Raw genomic sequence first — 19,027 nt, forward strand, 5'->3', positions numbered from 1 at the left:
CAGTTAGTGGGGACGTCGCACATCGCGGTGAATTTAGCCATAAGACATACCGGGTCTCGCTCATCTTCACCTGCAGCATAGACAAACGACTCGGACCGTTCCAGGGCAGCGGGGCCGGCTATGTTGAGGAGTAGGGACGCCCGCATCTCGGCGGTAGCTGCGGGATGGGCAATCGTCACGTAGTGCTGAAAGTCGCGTCTAAAGACATCCCAACGGTGGGCAATGTCCGAATCGAAGACGAGAGGATCAGGTTTACGGCACGAGGTAGCCATGGCACGAGAGGTAGAGAAGGGTAGGTTACTGGGTCAAATAAAAAAAAACAGGATAGCAAGAGAATAGGAGACGTAGAGCCACTATTGTGACACCATGTAAAGTGGTGCAATAACGCACAGTTGTCTTTACTGCTTTTATTGTTATTAACTCACATTCAATACTGCACTAGCTGTACGTGGTCCGTCACACGAGCTAGAGAGGGATCAAGGGGTGGGGAGGTTACATTTATACTTGGGATATAGGGAGTGGTTAGTAGGGGTGAGGTCACTATGTTAAAGGAACATCTACAGAAAGGCATTCAAATAATCTTTCAGACCATGCTATCCCATCAGAACAAAATTATGCAACGACATTGTTCTACCTATTAGCATTATTTTTCTCTCCACAGACGCTGACTCTCGCGCTAAGCACATCCAACATCGGCAAATCCCATTGCGTATATTTAATTCATTTTTAGGGAGGAAGGGACTGCAGATGCTGGTTTAAACTGAAGCTAGACATAAATTGCTGGGGTAAACTCAGAGTGACAGGCGGCATTTGTGGATGGATAGGCAGACTGAGCGGCGATGTTCAGCGAAACGATCGCCGAGCCTGCGCCTGTTCTCCCTTCTCGGCGATCGTTTCGCTGAACACCTCCGCTGAGTCCGCCCCCTGCCTGATATCCCGGTCGCTAAACACTTTAATTTCCATTACCACACTGACATTTCTGTCCTGGGCATCCTCCATTGTCAGAGTGAGTCCCAGCGCAAATTGGAGGAAGGGCACCTCATATTTCGCTTGCGCAGCTTACACCCCAGCGGTGTGAACATTGACATCTCTAACTTCAAGGAACCCTTGCATTCCCTCTCAACCCCCCCGCCCCCCTCCCTCCTTCGCAGTTCTCTGATCACTATGACAGTCTTCGACTACATTTGATCTCAAATACGTTTTTGTTACCTTCTCCCAGCTAACAATCATCTATTCTACATTTCCCTTTGATCTGCATACCCTTTGTCCAGTTTTCACACCTTACAATTCCTTATCCAAGTATCTCCCTCTCCCCTGACCAGTCTGAAGAAGGGTCTCGACCCGAAACTTCGCCCATTCTTTTCACCGAGCCCACGTCAATCAGCAATAAACCCTTTCACACTGGTTCTATATCACCCCACTTTCGCGTCTTTTGAGTACAGTAATATATTAAACATTTTAATGCTGCAACGAGTTATTCAATTTGTCCACCGTACACACGTGTTAAATCACTGTAAATAATGGCCACGGTGGCGCAACGGTAGAGTTGCCGCCTTACAGCGCTTGCCGCACTGGAGACCAATGTTCGATACCGACTACGGGAGCTGTCTGTACGGAGTTTGTACGTTCTCCTCATGATCGCGTGAGTTTTCTCCGAGATCTTCGGGTTCGTCCCACACTCCATTGACGTACAGGTATGTAGCTTGATTGTCTTGATATAAATTTAAATTGTCCACAGTGTATGTGGGGTAGTGTAATGTGCGGGGATTGCTGGTCAGTGTGGACTCGGTGGGCCGAAGGGCCTGTTTCCGCCCTGTATCTCCAAACTAAACTAAACTAAACTAGTGGAATGTCTATTGTTGTGCAGAACAAAATGGTTGAGTTGCAGCTTGCAAACGGCGAGGTGTGAAACTGCAAATGCATTGTGTTGCTTTCCTCAGTCTGACTTGTGACTGTAACCCCGCCCATGAAAGAACTGTGAAGGATGTTGTTTGTAAATAAGAAATGGTGACCTGCAATAACGGAGTAACCACCATAAAGTTCGGAAAGACTAAGGAATTGCTTTGGGTAAAATGTCCCACTGACAAAGTTAAGTATTCTCCACATAGTTAGCGGGGAACAAGGAAATGAGACCAGAGTCTGAACTCACAAACCTCCAGGTCAGGTATATTAGAGGGGTGTTGAATAGCCAGAGATACTTGCAGATTCTGTGGTCACACTGGTGCTGCCTGGCCCGTTCAAATTGGGATTGTTAATGGTCTAATGGGGGAATGATCTTGAATTGGAGCTTTTCCACACTGCAGGACATACCACAGTGCCTCACGGATAGTGAGAGATAAACGGTCTGAGATGCCACAGGTATACATAAAATACTAGAGCAACTCAGCGGGATGGGCAGCATCACTGGAGGGAAAGAACGGGTGGCATTTCGGATCGATGCCACATTGTTTTTTCGTGGCGGGTGCTGGCTTGCAATGTACTTTAATCTAATATGTTCAAACAGCCATTTCTTCCTTTACAATGAATTGTTCTGCAGTGCTGACACTTTGCTCGCGCTGCTGAAACAATGGTGTGCAGATTCGTATATCTGAACCGCATGTCGCGTGCAGCTCGGCGTAACACTGTTTGCTGAGCTGTGTTTGCAGAAGTCATGGGTCAAAGGCGAATGAAGACAGGATTAAATTGTTTTGCTGCATCGTAGGTTCCTCTCTACAGAGCTTTTAGTTGGGCAAGTAAACAGGAAATAGCTCCCGACAAAAGATCCTTTACTGAGGGTCGCCAACGCTCAGCTAACATCAGTGGCGGACACATCAGTGTGTTACACCCATACCACGTGATGCACAACAATGCCATTGATGTACACAACCCGAATAAACTGCACTGTTCCCCTGAAAGTGACTCACCCAGAACGATAGCCCGCAGCAGATATTAGGTTATATTATAATGCAACTAGTTGCCTACAGAATGAAATCGTTGCAAGCAGATGTATAAAGTCAGCCAATGGAATGTACATGAGCACAACTCTGATAATTTATTGGCTCTTGTGAAGAAGACAAGTAAACAATTCAATTCACCGTGCATATTCTACCTTGCCTTAACATCACTGTGTGTATCACTTCGCTCTTGTTTGAGTTACATTACACATGTCAGTCACATTCCACATTCCACATACTTCACATTCCGCATCACGCTTTCCCAGCTGATCTCCATCCTGTGGTAATTCTAGACAAACTCCTTCACAGTCCACAACACCATTAATTGTCATTTTCAAAACATGAATATCATGACAATAGTGTTTCAAAGTTTGAATGAAAGAGTTGAAGCAGAGAGAAGAGGCTCAAAATCCAATTAACCTCAGTTGATTTCATGTGGAAAGTCCCTACTTCCTAACGCAACCTTCCTGTTTTGCCCCTTGTCAACAGTAAAAGTTCCAATGATTATATTTTTGATCTGCCGGTCCACTTACAAAATCATCAAGAGGGAATAATCCGGAAGTGTACACATCTTAGACGTTTCTACTCTTCTAAATGTTATATTTTATGCTACGTCTCATTGTTTACATGAAGGGTCCAGACCCGAAACCTCACCTGTCAATTTTCTCCAGAGGTGCTGCCTGGCCCGCAGAGTTGCTCCTGCATTTTTTTGTCTATCACTATTTCCACCACTGTTCAGTGTTAACAGACTCTGAGTACAGAGATAACCGCCGCTCCATCCTCACGGTTACATCACACTTAACGATTGGTTGAAGCAGCTGCAATAACTGCATGTAATGGGCAATTGGACAGGCCCATGGATAGGGAAGGTTTGGGGAGAGATGGATCGAGCGTGGGCAAATTTGACTAACATAGATGAGCATATTGGTTTAACGCGTTGGGGAGAAGGGGCTGTTTCCTGCTGTATGACTCTGTGATCATCTGACCCAACCACCTGTTAAATATAACCCTACCACCTGTTAAATATAACCCTGAGCCTTTCACACTGCATCGTGTCGAACTGCTGTTGGCTCGCAATGTTTCAGGATATGACGTACTGTTCCCTTCTTCCTCATTGCTATTTCTGAGGTGCTGTTGTATCTAACAGCTCAGAGCTGAGCGACAGGCAGACAAATGCTGGCCTTGTCACTATGGATAAAACAATGTGGATTCCCATGCTTCTCGTCTCCTCGCTGCCCGGTGAGTGAAAGCCAGATCTTGATATTACAATGATCAATGTTAGTTGGGGTCCCGTGCACCCTTTCCACAGCAGAGGTGGTTAAGTGTGTGTAGACATGTAATGGGGGAAATGGAACTCTGTGCATTGTGGTGATTGATCTGAAATCACATTTGAATATCTAGACAATGTTCGTAGTTTAACCACTGTTGACACATGGTCTAATTGCATTGTGATGGTAGTTTATCGGCATAAAATAGCGAATGAATTTGGAGCAGATACTCCAAGACACCTGGACCGAAGAACAGAGGTTCCAACTTCACCAGGTAGTCAATTCTACACTTTTAAAATGTGTTCACAACTGAGGTGGAAGTCACGATTGTGGGCTCATTGTGTCAGTACAAATATTCCCTGCATTTGTCCAACTCAACTCTGTCGTAAACCCAACAATTCCCCGGAGTCTGAGACTGATCCACGGTCCTCGCTCTATCCACCCACTCCCAAATCTCTCTCCATCCTTTCTCCAATCCGCGGCCCAGTCGTGCAGAAAGGTCCAAGGCGAGCCGGGGTCATTGAGAATAGAACCTGTCCCAGATAAATAGCGGCTTCCAAATTCAGTTTAGTTTATTGTCACGTGTATCGAAGTACAGTGAAACTTTTTTTTGTTCCGAGCTAACTCGCCAGCAGAAAGACAATCCATGACTGTTATCGATCCTCTTACAGTGCATAGATACATGAAAAGGAAATGACGTTTAGTGTAAGGTAAAGCCAGCAAAGTCCGATCAAGGGTAGTCCGAGGATCATCAGAGAGGTAGATGGGAGTTCAGCGCTGCTCTCTGTTTGTGGTAGGTTGATTCAGATGCCTGATAACAGCTGGGATGAAACTGTCCCTGAATCTGGCGGTGTGCGTTTTCACGCTAGTAACGCTCTCCAGTAAGAGACCCGCTTTATTGTTACCCGTCCGTCCTCGGTCCTCAGTCAGGGCGTTGTAAAGGCGGTGAATGTCTAAATACGAGTCCGGCCCAGTGTCGGTTGAGAGGTGAATGTTGGCAGCGCAGCCGGTGGCACCGTCAATGAAATAGCAAAGTAGGGTATTTAAGTGGGGTGAGACTCCGGGCACCGCCTGGGATTGTCGAAAGGCAGCTCCTGCAACACTGCCGCGCTCCCTCAGTACCGCACTGCAATCCCAGCCGAGTTTCTGCTCAGGGATCTGGAGTGGGAAGTGAACCTGAGTTGGGTCACAATTTAAGGGTAAGGGGGAAATCCTTTAGGACCGAGATGTGGTAAACATTTTCCACACAGAGAGTGGTGAACCTCTGGAATGCTCTGCCACAGAAGATAGTTGAGGCCAGTTCATTGGCTATATTTAAGAGGGAGTTAGATGTGGCCCTTGTGGCTAAAGGGATCAGGGGGTATGCCGAGAAGGCAGGTACATGATACTGAGTTGGATGATCAGCCATGCTCATATTGAATGGCGGTGCAGACTCGAAGGGCCGAATGGCCTACTGCTGAAGCTATTTTCTATGCTTCTATATTTCTATGTATTGACCCGGGGACAGAGCATTGACACAACAGGTACAATAACAGCACTGCCTGCACTTCAGACCGGAGACATAGGCCGTGAAGCAATATGACACATCATGGAACGATTTAAGTAATCTTCAAAATGTATATATTTCCATTAAATAGTTCATTTGCTCAACCACCTGAACGTTTCTCCCCTCTGTTCCAGGTGCAGTGTGGGGGCAGACTTATGTAAGAGGAGTTGTGGGAAGAGCGATCACAATCGATTGTCACTATGCAGCAGAGTACCGCTCACACACAAAATACTGGTGCAATGGGTGGACCGACCAATGTACAGTTTTAGTGGAAACGAATGGGCAACACGGCCGGAGTGGAAGAGTGTCAATCACAGATAACCCGGCACGAGGACATTTTACTGTGACTGTGGAGGATCTTCATTCTGGAGATACAGGACTGTACAGATGTGGAATTTATACACGTGGCACGGATCCAATGTTTAACGTTCAGGTCCAAGCATTTGACGGTACATTTCGCAGCGATTGACTTGATGTCTCCACTGAAATGCCTCATCCATGTTTTCTCCGGGAAGTGTCACTTCAAGGGGGATGTTCAGCAAATTTCCCTGCCTCTGAGCAGTAAAAAAAATGTCACCCTGTCAGAGGTTTGCATTCCCACACAAACTAATGATCTGACAGGAACAGATTAGTGAGAAACAAGTGTTGCTCTCGGTCTGAAAACCCGGAGAATATTAAACAGGGCATCAGTCCACAGAGGGCCAGCCCACTACCCGCTCCCACCTCAGGGATCAGTCACTTCCTCCTCGCCCTGCGCGCGCGCTCTCTCTCGCTCTGCCTCGTCAATGCGCCCCCACCCCTAGCAGTCACTGTCCACCCACCGCCCGGCAGCCAGCCAGCCTCTCCACCCGGGCATTTCACCGGTGAGAAGCAGAATAACCTCATCTTTCGCCGCACCAGCCGTCGCATACACCACATAATCATCCGACGTTGTCGCCACCTCCAACGGGATCCCACAACTATCCATTTTAGAGGGTTAAGGGCCAAGCAAGTGCAGGTGAAACTAGTGTAGATTGGTCGTGTTGGTCAGTGCGTGCAAGTTAGACCTAAGGGCCTGTTTCTACGCTGTATGACTCTATGACTCCATGTAGATGGATGGATCAGATTCCAACCTTGCGGCTCTGGCTAAGATACAGAGATATTGGGTAGTGTTTGATTTTCAGATGTTCACTCGGTGCCTGACTGTTTGCTCCTTTCCCACAGAACCCGTGTCTGTTCCTGTGCTTGGATTTCTGTCACCAGCCAATGTCTCCTGTCTCGGGGGCTCAGTGACAGTGTCCTGTGAGTCGGTCCGGGGATCCCTTCCCATTAGCTACAGCTGGTATGAAAAGACCCCATCTGGGAATTCAAAGACCTCAGACAACAATGCCCTGGATCTACATTGTCAACCCTTCAAACACCAGCACCATCAATATTATTGTACAGCCTCAAATCAACATGGATCAAAATCCAGTGAAATGATCAACGTGTCCATTTCCAGCAGTGACGTGCCCTGCAGTATCCTAGTGAAAACCAACGGCACTGGTAAGTAGTGGAGGGATGAGGAGAAGAAGCGGAAGTGGGGGTGGGGTGGTTCATAAGATCATAAGTGATAGAAGCAGAAATAGACCATTCAATCATGGCTGATCTATCTTCCCCTCTTCACCTCATCCTCCTGCCTCCTCCCCAATGCTCCGACTCCCTGAAATCAATGCACGTTATTTAATTAACTTGTCAAGATTAAAATTATGGAATTATGGCCCATTTGTCAATACTTGGTTGCTGGGCTCCAAAATTAGATTTCCCAGTGCAGGTGTAGGCCAGCTTCCTGGCTAGAACTTCTTCTTATGTTTACACAACTTTAAGCCAGGTATCTGGTGACATCAGTCCAAGCACTTGCACTTTCCGTCATCATCTCCACATGGCCACTCAAATGTGGAAAGGGATCAGTAAATGTGGCCACAATAAAATCCGAGACCATGGTATTAGATTTGGTCCACTGTGTGAATGTTGACTATTCAGTACCGTCGATACTAATCCCATTTACCAGCACCTCGTCCCTTGTGGCAATGCAGATACCTCCACCTTCTAGGTTTAAAAATATTTATTGATTGCCTTGAAACATCCTGCTCCAAAAATTAACCATATGTTCTCCACTTTTACACATATATGCCGTGCACAATTTATCAAAAAAGACCCTATCTATGCTGCTCAGAGTTTTGCACACCTGTAATAGGTTTCCCCCTTCCTGGCCTATCCTGCATGAACTTTTATAAAATCCCTATCTGGATTTTGAAGGTAGATAAAACTAAGAAGGAACGGCAGATGCTGGAAAAATCGTAGGTAGATAATCGAACATGTTAAAGAAGGGTCTCGACCCGAAACGTCACCTATCGCTTTGCTCCATAGATGCTGCGTCACCCGTTGGTTTCTCCAGCATTTTTGTCCACCTTCGATTTTCCCAGCACCTACAGTTCCTTCTTAAATATGTACTAATAGCTGGTGTTTTGATTGGGAATGCTTTAATTGGGGGAAAGTTGTACCTTCCTTTCACTGACATTAAATGTTGTGAGAGTATTGATCTGAATTCACAGAGGCACAGCTTGTAGAATCACAGCCTCACAACGCCACAACCCTGGTTCATTAGGTACTGTCTACGTGAGGTCTGCATGTTTGCCTTAAAATTGTGTTAGTTTCATTTAAGTGCTCCAGTTTCCTCCCAGCTCCCTTCCACCATTAGCATTGATCTTTTTTTCTTATTCTTGTCTATCCACATGGATTTTATTATAATCTTCCTTGCAGCTGCATTTTCTTTCTTCCAGTGTATCCTTCCACATCCCCAGTTTCCCTCTCCCGTGGCTCCTAGTCTGAAGAAGGTCTCGACCCAAAACATCACCCATTCCTTCTCTCCAGAGATGCTGCCTCTTCTGCTGTGTTTCTCCCGCATTTTATGTCTATGTACTCTGTATTCACTGTATTCACTGCTCCAGCTCATGACTTATTTCTCACTTATCCGAATCCATTTAACCGTGTAATCTCTCATTCCCAGTCTTGTAGCCATGCTCCAGCAATGACGTCAGTAATTGGTGATCGTGAGTTTTCCCCCTCATGCCCCCCCCCCCCCAGTCCAAAACCCGTTCTTTCTCCAAACTGATCTCCACTGACTCTGCTGCTTCGCCCCGCTCCACTTCACCAAGATTATGAAGCAAATAACAGGTAAATGTTTCAAAGATAAACCATCTCGTTTCCTCCCCTTGATTCTGTATCTCTTGCCCTTTGCCCTTTGCCCAGTTACATCTCATGGGAAGTGGGGCGCTGGATGTTCTTTCGCCTGTTTGTGATCTGGAGTATCTCAACCGCGGTGTTCACAAGAGGCTCTAAGGTAGGTTTTATTGTCATCATGTTCATAAATTATAGGAGAAGAATTAGGTCATTCAGACCATCATTTCTAAACCGCCCCCAATCACGGCTGATCTATCCTTCCATCTCGATCCCTTTTCCTTCCTTCTCCCCATAACCATTGAGATCCCTATTTATCAAGGATTTGAAAATCTCCCCTTTAAAAATATCAATAGATTGGATAGATACAAAACATGCTGGAGTAACTCAGTGGGACAGAGAGCACCTCCGGTGTTAATTGACTTGGCCTCCATTGCATCATGAGGTTGTGTACGGTTGTACGTGTGCAGGGTGGATTTCTGTGTCTTGTGTGGATTCTTTGAGGTCCATCTTCCAGACTGCAACGTGTTGGGAGTGGTCGGGGCAAATAAAGCGTGGTTCCCACTGTCAGTCAGTCTGATGACCTCACATTGTCTTTTGCAGAGACGCGATGAGCCAGAACCTCGCCACTCGGCCCACGAATTACAATGAAGACTCCAAGCTTGCACCATCTTAATTGTTGTCACCTCTTCCAAGGTTTCTTTCGTCAGCTTCAAACTATTGTTTTAGCCTTTGCATGGTTTCTGCTGCTCCAGATGCTTATATCCTGTTAAACTGCATTATATTCCTGGAAACATCGTTTTTCACTGATTAATGAATTATAATGCAACAGAATGCTTCTTAATAAATGGTTGTTGTCAATAAATGGTTTGTCTAATTTGTTTTGTTCAGACTGCAACTTTAGTGATGAAGAACATACTGTAATCAGGCTGCTGGATAATCCACGTGTTACCAAACATTAAAGGCGTTGAGGAAAGGCAATCAATTAATCTTTCAGACCATGCTATCACATCAGAACAAAATTATGCAACGGCATTGTTCTGATTATTAGCCTTATTTTTCTCTCCACAGACGCTGACTGACGCGCTAAGCACATCCAACATCGACAGATCTCATTGCGGATATGCAACTAATGTTTAGGTAGGAAGAAACTCCAGATGCTGGTTTAAACTGAAGATAGACATGACTTGCTGGTGTAACTCAGCGTGACAGGCGGCATCTGTGGATAGATCACTTAGGGGTAGGCAGACTGAGCGGCGGTGTTCAGCGAAACGATTGCTGAGCCTTCGCTTTTTCTCGCTTCTCGGCGATCGTTTCGCTGAACACCTCAGCTGAGTCCGCCCCCTACCTGATATCCCGGTCACTAAACACTTTAACTCCCCCTCCCATTCCCACACTGACATTTCTGGCCTGGGCCTCATCCATTGTCAGAGTGAGTCCCAGCGTAAATTGGAGGAACAGCAGCTCATATTTGGCCTGGGCAGCTTTCACCCCTGCGGTGTGACATTGACATCTCTAACTTCAAGTAACCCTTGCTTTCCCTCTCAACACACCCCCCCCTCCCTCCTTCGCAGTTCTCCGATCGCTGTGACAGTCTTTTAGACAGTCGACTACATTTGATCTCTAATTACTTTTTTGTTACCTTCTCCCAGCTAACAATCCCCTTTGATCTGCATACCATTTGACCAGTTTTCACACCTTACAATTCCTTATCCAAGTATCTCCCTCTCCCCTGACCAGTCTGAAGAAAGATCTCGACCCGAAACTTCGCCCATTCTTTTCACCGAGCTCACGTCAATCAGCAATCAACCCTTTCACACTGGTTTTAATGCTGCAACGAGTTATTCAATTTGTCCACCGTACACACGTGTTAAATCACTATAAATGATGGCCACGGTGGCGCAACGGTAGAGTTGCCGCCTTACAGCGCTTGCCGCACAGGAGACCCGGGTTCGATACCGACTACAGGAGCTGTCTGTACGGAGTTTGTACGTTATCCTCATGATCGCGTGAGTTTTCTCCGAGATCTTCGGGTTCGTCCCACACTCCATTGACGTACAGGTATGTAGCTTGATTGGCTTGATATAAATGTAAATTGTCCCCAGTGTATATGGGGTAGTGTAATGTGCGGCGATGGCTGGTCATTGTGGACTCAGTGGGCCGAAGGACCTGTTTCCGTGCTGTATCTCTAAACTAAACTAAACTAAATTAAACTAAATTAGTGGAAAGTCTATTCTTGTGCAGAACAAAATGGCTGAGTTGCTGCTTGCAAAGCGCGAGGTGTGAAACTGTAAATACATTGTGTTGCTTTCCTCAGTCTGACTTGTGACTGTAACCTCGCCCATGAAAGAACTATGAAGGATGTTGTTTGGAAATGAGAAATGGTGACCTGCAATAACGGAGTAACCACCATAAAGTTCAGATAGATTCAAGAATTGCTTTGGGTAAAATGTCCCACTGACAAAGATAAATATTCACCACATAGTAAGGGGGGGGGGGGGCGAGGAGATGAGACCAGGGCCTGCTTTTAACTCACAAACCCCCAGGTCAGGGATATCAGAGGGGTGCTGAATAGCCAGAGATACTTGCAGACTCTGTGGTCACACTGATGCTGCCTGGCCCGTTCAACTGGAGATTGTTAGTGGTCTAATGGGAGGAATGATCTTGAATTGGAGCTTTTCCCCACTGCAAGACATCCTAAAATGCCTCACAGATTGTGAGAGATAAACGGTCTGAGATGCCACAGATAGACAAAAAATATTGGAGAAACTCAGCGGGATGGGCAGCATCACTGGAGGGAAAGAATGGGTGACATTTCGGGTCGATGCCACTGTTGTTTTTGGAGGTGGGTGCTGGCTTGGAATTTACTTTAATCTAATATGTTCAAACAGTCATTTCTTCCTTTACATTGAATTGTTCTGCAGTGCTGACACTTTGCTCGCGCTGCTGAAACAAGGGTGTGCAGATTCGTATCTCTGAACCGCGTCTTGCGTGCAGCTCGTTGTAACACTGTTTGCTGAACAGTGTTTGCAGAAGTCATGGGTCAAAGGCGAATGAAGACAGAATTAAACTGTTTTGCTGCAGCTTCGGTTCCTCTCTGTAGTGTTTTTAGTTGGGCAAGTAAACAGTAAATAGCTCTTAACAAACGATCCTTTACTGAGGGTCTCCAACGCTCAGCTGACATAAGTGGCGGACACATCAGTGTGTTTCATCGATAGCACGTGATGCACAACATTGCCACTGATGTACACAACCCGAATAAACTGTACTGTTCCCCTGAAAGTAACAAACCCAGAACGATAGCCCGCAGCAGATATAAGGTTATATTATAAAACAACCAGTTGCCTACAGAATGAAATCGTTGCAAGCAGATGTACAAAATAATCCAATGGAATGTACATGACCGCAACTCTGGTAATGTATTACCTCTGAATTGCAAAGAAGACAAGTTAGCAATTCAATTCATCGTTCTTATTCTACCTTGCCTGAACTGCACGAAGTGCATCACTTCGCCCTTGTCTGAGTTACATTACACATGTCAGTTACATTCCACATCCCGCTTTCCCAGCTGATCTTCATCCTGTCGTATTACTAGACAAACATCTTCACAGTCCACAACACCATTAATTGTCATTTAAAAAAATGTGAATATCATGACAATAGTGTTTCAAAGTTTGAATTAAAGAGTAGAAGCAGAGAGGAGAGGAGTTGCTCCTGCATTTTGTTTTGTCTATCATTATTTCCACCACTGTTCAGTGTTAGCAGACTCTGAGTACAGAGATAACTAACCGCCGCTCCATCCTTACAGATACATCAAACTTGACGAAGTGGCTGAAGCAGCTGGAATAACAACATGTAACGGGGACTTGGACAGGCCCACTGATAGGGAAGGTTTGGGGAGATTATGGGTCGAATGTCGGTAAATTGGACTAACTTAGATGAGCACATTGGTCTAACGAGTTGGGGAGAAGGGCCCGTTTCCTGCTGTATGACTCTGTGATCATCTGACCCAACCACCTGTTAAATATAACCATGAGCCTTTCACATTGTAACGTGTCGAGCTGCTGCTGGCACGCAATGTTTCAGGATCTGACGTACTGTTCCCTTCTTCCTCATTACTATTTGAGAGATGTGGTTGTATCTGAGAGCTCAGAGCTGAGCGACAGGCTGTCAAGTGCCGGCCTTGTCACTATGGATAAAACAATGTGGATTCCCATTCTTCTCATCTCCTCGCTGCCCGGTGAGTGAAAGACAGATCTTGATATTCCAATGCTCAATGTTAGTTGAGGTCCCGTGCACCCTTTCCACAGCAGAGATGGTTAAGTGTGTGTAGACATGTAATGGGGGAGATGGAACTCAGTGCATTGTGGTGATGGATCTGAAATCATATTTGAATATCGAGACTATGTTCGTGTACAGTTGAAAGGCATAAAATAGCGAATGAATTTGGAGCAGATACTCCAAACCACCTGCACCGAAGGATAGTCACCAGGAAGTTAAAATGTGTTTACAACTGGGTGGAAGTCAGGATTGTGGACGCTTTGTGTCAGTTCAAATATTCCCTGCATTTGTCCAACTCAACTCTGTCGTAAACCCAACAATTCCCTGGAGTCTGAAACTGAACCGCTGTCCTCGTTCTATCCACCCACCCCCAACTCTCTCTCCATCCTCTCTCCAATCCGCGGCTCAGTCGTGCTGAAAGGTCCAAGGCAGGCCGGAGTCATAGGGAATAGAACCTGTCCCAGATGAGCAGCGGGTTCCAAATTCAGTTTAGTTTATTGTCACGTGCACAGAGGTACAGTGAAAAGTTTAATTGTTGCGTGCTAACCAGCCAGCAGAAAAACAATCCATGAGTGTTATCGATCCTCTTACAATGCATAGATACATGAAAAGGAAATAACATTTAGTGTGTTAAAGTCAGCAAAGTCCGAACAAGGGTAGTCCGAGGATCATCAGAGAGGTAGATGGGAGTTCAGCACCTGTTTGTGGTAGGTTGATTCAGATGCCTGATAACAGCTGGGATGAAACTGTCCCTGAATTTGGCGGTGTGCGTTTTCACGCCAGTACCGCTCTCCAGGAAGGGACCCGCTTTATTGTAACTCGTCCGTCCTCTGTCCTCAATCAGGGCGTTGTAAAGGCGGTGAATGTCTGAACACGGGTCCGGCCCAGTGTCGGTTGAGAGATTAATGTTGAAAGCGCAGCCGGCGGCACCGACAATGAAATAGCAAAGTGGGGTATTTCTGTAGGGTGAGAGGTCGGGAACCGACTGGGATTGTTGAAAGGCAGATCCTGCAACACTGCCGCGCTCCCTCAGTACAGCACTGCGATCCCAGCCCAGTTTCTGCTCAGGGATCTGGAGTGGGAAGTGAACCCAAATTGTACTGACCCGCGGACAGAACACGGACACAACTTGTACAATAACAGCATTGCCTGCCCTTCAGACCGGAGACATTGGCCGTGAAGCAATATGACACATCATGGAACGATTTGTTTTTTTTTCATGTAATCTTCAATATGTATCTATTTCCATTAAACAGTTCATCTGCTCTCCATCTGAATGTTTCTCCCCTCAGTTTCAGGTGCAGTGTGGGGAGAGACGTATGTAAGAGGAGTTGTGGGAAGAGCGATCACAATCGATTGTCATTATGAAGCATATTACCACTCATACACAAAATACTGGTGGCATGGGTGGATTTTCTGGTGTACAGTTTTAGTGGAAACAAATGGCCTACATGGACGGAGTGGAAGAGTGTCAATCACAGATAACCCGGCACGAGGAATATTTACGGTGAATGTGGAGGATCTTCGCTCTGGAGATACAGGATGGTACAGCTGTGGAATTTATCAATATGGCCCGGATCCAATGTTTCACGTTCATCTGCAAGTATATGACGGTACGTTTCGCAGCGATTGGCTTGACGTCTCCACTGAAATGCCTGGTCCATGTTTTCTCCGGGAAGTGCCACTTTAAGTGGGATGCTCAGCACATTTCCCTGCCTCTGAACTGTAAAAAAAAAGTCTAATAATCCGACAGGTACAGATCAGTGAGAAACAAGTGTTGCTCGCGGTCTAAATACCCGGAGAATAATAAACAGGGCATCAGTCCCCAGAGCTCAACAGACTGCGTTCAGTCCTCCCGGGGCAGGTCAGCCCGCTTCCCGTCCTCAACTCAGGGATCAGTCACTCCCTCCCCACCCTGCGCACTCTCTCTCTCCCTCTGCCAAGTCAACGCGCCCCCATCCCCAGCAGCCACTGTCCACACATCGGCCAGCCTCTCCACCCCGATATTTCCCTGGTGGTAAGGAGAATAAACTCATCTTTCGCCCCATCAGCCGTCGCACACAGCATGTAATCCTCCGACATTATCGCCACTTTCAACGGGATCCCACAACTAGCCACATATTTCCATCTCCACCGCTTTCTGCTTACCGAAAAGACCGTTCCCTCCGCAACTCCCAGGTCAAATCGTCCTCCCCAATCAATCACGAGAAGCATGTTCATTTTCCCACGATGTGTGGGATGAGGAAGTGGAGGACAGATGTAATGGGAACTATTTCAAGAGGGGGGAATAGTGAGGTGTCACTTACTGTAATGACATGTTTTGTACAGATGAGCGGCCGAAGCTGAACACAATTCGCAAAAGTTCGACCTCAACAACATATGTACAACTGAAAACTAACATCCCAACTACTGCTCTGAGGGACAACATTTTCCACACACTGGGTGATATTTATATGGAACCTGCTGCCAGAGGAAGTTGTTGAGGCAGTCAGAATAACAGCATTAAAATACATTTTGGTCAGTTGCATAGATTGGGATCATTGCGAGTGATAAAGGAGAAACGTGGATATATGGCTCTGGCCTCAAATACATGTTGGTCGGCATGAATGAGCTGTTGTGATGGGCATCTTTCGGCTCTCTATAACTCTAACCTTCTTCAGTTTCTAGGCTTCCCACACTCACAGTGATGTAGATGAGCCGGTGAGATAACAACCGGACGGTTCGGGCTGAGATAAAGGGCTGCTGAGATGTAGTATGTGTTTGGTTTTTAACTGTTCATACAGGTGACTGAATGTTTGCTCCATTCCCACAGAACCCGTGTCTGCTCCTGTGCTCAGATATCTGTCACCAGCAAATGCCTCACGTCTCGGAGGCTCAGTGTCAGTGTCGTGTGAGTCTGTCCATGGATCCCTTCCCATCCATTACACATGGTGTGAGAAGAACGAGTATGGGTGGTCAACGATCTTCTCTGGCAATCAACTGGATCTGAGTTGTGAAATCCTCGGAGGTCAACACCGTCAATATTACTGCAGAGCCTCAAATAACCATGGGACAAAAATTCAGTGAAATACTCAACGTGAAAGTCTTCAAAAGAGCAGGAACGTGCAGTTATGTGACAGAAATGAACAATACAGGTGAGTGTTATTTTCCCGTAGGAATACTGTTTCACAATTCCTCTCGTGTTCTTGGAGCTGCTGGTTTTCACCTTGTGGTGATGTTCGTGGGTTTCTATATATTTGCAGGCGGCATAATTGCAGCCACCGTGAACTCATGGTGTAAAATGCGGGAGTTTGTTTGGTGGACTGGCAAATAATTGCCTGTTGCTTTCACCTGGGAGGTGTTCAGCTTCGAAAGGAGAGAAAGACCTGCACTTATCACAACGGGTTGAGTGCATTCCATCAAATGTCTGCCTTTTGCCTTAAAAATTATTTGCTGACTGCTGTTTAAGATCTCACAGTCACTTTGAGACAGAGAAAGCACCAAATGCATTCTATTTGAATCCATCATCATTTATAACCAGGGATGTACAATTTCATGATCATGGCAGGATGAGAAATGTGTTCATTTGTGTGAATCGCTGGAAGAACTCCGGTAATCTCACAAAATTAAAGTGATCTACTTGACCGTCGCTCCATAAAGTATAACCCTTACTTTTGTCAAAGTGAGTTTTGAAATGTAGCTCCCGGTAGGTGTGGAGACGCTCAGAGGAGAAGTCCAGAAGAGACCGTGGATGGTTTACATCAGCGAGGCCAAGCAAAGCCGAGGCCACAGTTTGGCTGAACACTTGTGCTTGGTTTGCCTTGACCCAGAATCGCGCTTGATAGACACCCCATCCTCAACCTCCCCCGCTGATGCAGAGGAGCAGCAGTTTGCACCATCTGCACGATGCACTGCAGCAACTCACCAAGACTCCCGAGACAGCGCCTTCCAATTGCAACAGACTCCGTGTTCAATGCATCATTCTTTACCATTCACAGTCACATTGGCTGGGAAGCGCTTTGTAACGACCTGTGCAGATGGTGAGGGACGGTGTACAATATATGTCTCTCATCGCAATCTAGGTGGAATTCAACACAGATAAGAAAATGATTGAAAAACGTAGAACATCATAGAAAATAGGTGCAGGAGTAGGCCATTCGGCCCCTCGAGCCTGCACCGCCATTCAATATGATCATGGCTGATCATCCAACTCAGTATCCTGTACCTGCCTTTTCTCCCAACCCCCTGATCCCCTCAGCCACAAGGGCCACATTTAACTCGCTCTTAAATATAGCCAATGAACTGGCCACAACTACCTTCTGTGGCAGAGAATTCCAGAGATTCACCACTCTATGTGTGAATTTTATTTTTCTCATGTCGGTCGTAAAATACTTCCCCCTTATCCTTAAACTGTGACCCCTTGTTCTGAACTTCCCCAACATCGGGAACAATCTTTCTGCATCTAGCCTGTCCAACCCCTTAAGAATGTTGTAAGTTTCTATAAGATCCCCCATCAATCTTCTAAATTCTAGCGAGTACAAGCCGAGTCTATCCAGTCTTTCTTCATATGAAAGTCCTGACATCCCAGGAATCAGTCTGGTGAACCTTCTCTGTACTCCCTCTATGGCAAGAATGATTGGGCAGACTCCCCTGTATACATTGATGTATATTATAATGTATATGTTTGTGAAAGGCTAATTTTGCTCTTCAACGTATGAAAGATTTTCCCTTCAGTTTCAGGTGCACTGTGGGCTGAGAGCGAAGTAAGAGGGGTTGTGGGAAGAGCGATCACAATCCATTGTCACTATGCAGCAATGTACCGCTCACAAACAAAATACTGGTGCCCTGGGACAAGTCGCCAGTGTACGCATGTAGTGGAAACAAATGGGAAACATGGACAGAGCGGAAGAGTGTCAATCACAGATAACCCGGAACGAGGAATATTTACTGTGACTGTGGAGGGTCTTCGCTCTGGAGATACAGGATGGTACAGATGTGGAATTACTACCCCCGGCGAACCAACATTTAAAGTACATCGCCAAATATCTGAATGTAGGTTTCTCAATGAGTGACATTATGTCTCCACTTTGGTATCCGCACAAAGCATTTGTTAGGTGGGAATCTGGTGCACAGTTCTGGTCACCGCTTTATAAAACAAAAGATGTGAAAGGTTTGGATAGGTTACAGGAAAATGTCACCGGGATATTTAGTTGTAGTTTACAAATGCAACATGGAAACGATTCCTTCGGCCCACCGTGTCCACACCGACTTGCGATCACCGGTCACACTAGTTCTATGTTATTCCACTTTCCCATTCGCTCCATACACATAATTCTACAATACCACCATTCACACGCCTCATTAGTGCAACAGTATCACTATTAACAATTTTATACAAGGAAATTAAAAAGATGTTGATGGTGATACTGTTGCACTAATGAGGTGTTTGAATGTTGGTATTGTAGAATTGTGGCAGAGTTTCAGGTTAAAAGAAGATTAACTGCAGATGCTGGAATTGTAAAACAAAGAGAGATGGTGCTGCTGTGTACTGGTACAGTGGCAGACATGGTAGTTCTGGCAGCTGGGATGATGGAGAGACACAGAGATGTATAAATCTGGTAAATGGATTGTGAGGAGAAGGAGCTTTCTGACGGGCAATTTGGATGTCACTTTGAAATGTCACTTCTGAGTAGCTGACATTGTCCTCATCTGTACTGGAGTGTCCCTGTCGATTTCCTTCATAATTGCACTGCTGCATTCAGTTTGATATTGATTAGACAAATGGGCAGCTTCCTTGGTGCCTTGAATGTCTGACAGTGTTG

General features: G+C 46.0%; 1 protein-coding gene across 1 annotated transcript in view; it reads left to right on the forward strand.

Moving 5' to 3' along the window:
• Window positions 1-13,122: 13,122 nt before the first annotated feature.
• The window catches only part of LOC116987006 (polymeric immunoglobulin receptor-like), a 28,585-nt gene continuing 22,680 nt past the window's right edge, over window positions 13,123-19,027 (forward strand). Inside the window, 2 exon segments of the mRNA XM_033042888.1 lie at window positions 13,123-13,185; window positions 17,940-18,257. Coding sequence (XP_032898779.1) covers window positions 13,137-13,185; window positions 17,940-18,257 — 367 coding nt within the window. The 5' untranslated portion in view covers window positions 13,123-13,136.

This window comes from Amblyraja radiata, chromosome 24, assembly GCF_010909765.2.
Source record: "Amblyraja radiata isolate CabotCenter1 chromosome 24, sAmbRad1.1.pri, whole genome shotgun sequence".
In the NCBI taxonomy this organism is placed as follows: Eukaryota; Metazoa; Chordata; class Chondrichthyes; order Rajiformes; family Rajidae; genus Amblyraja; species Amblyraja radiata.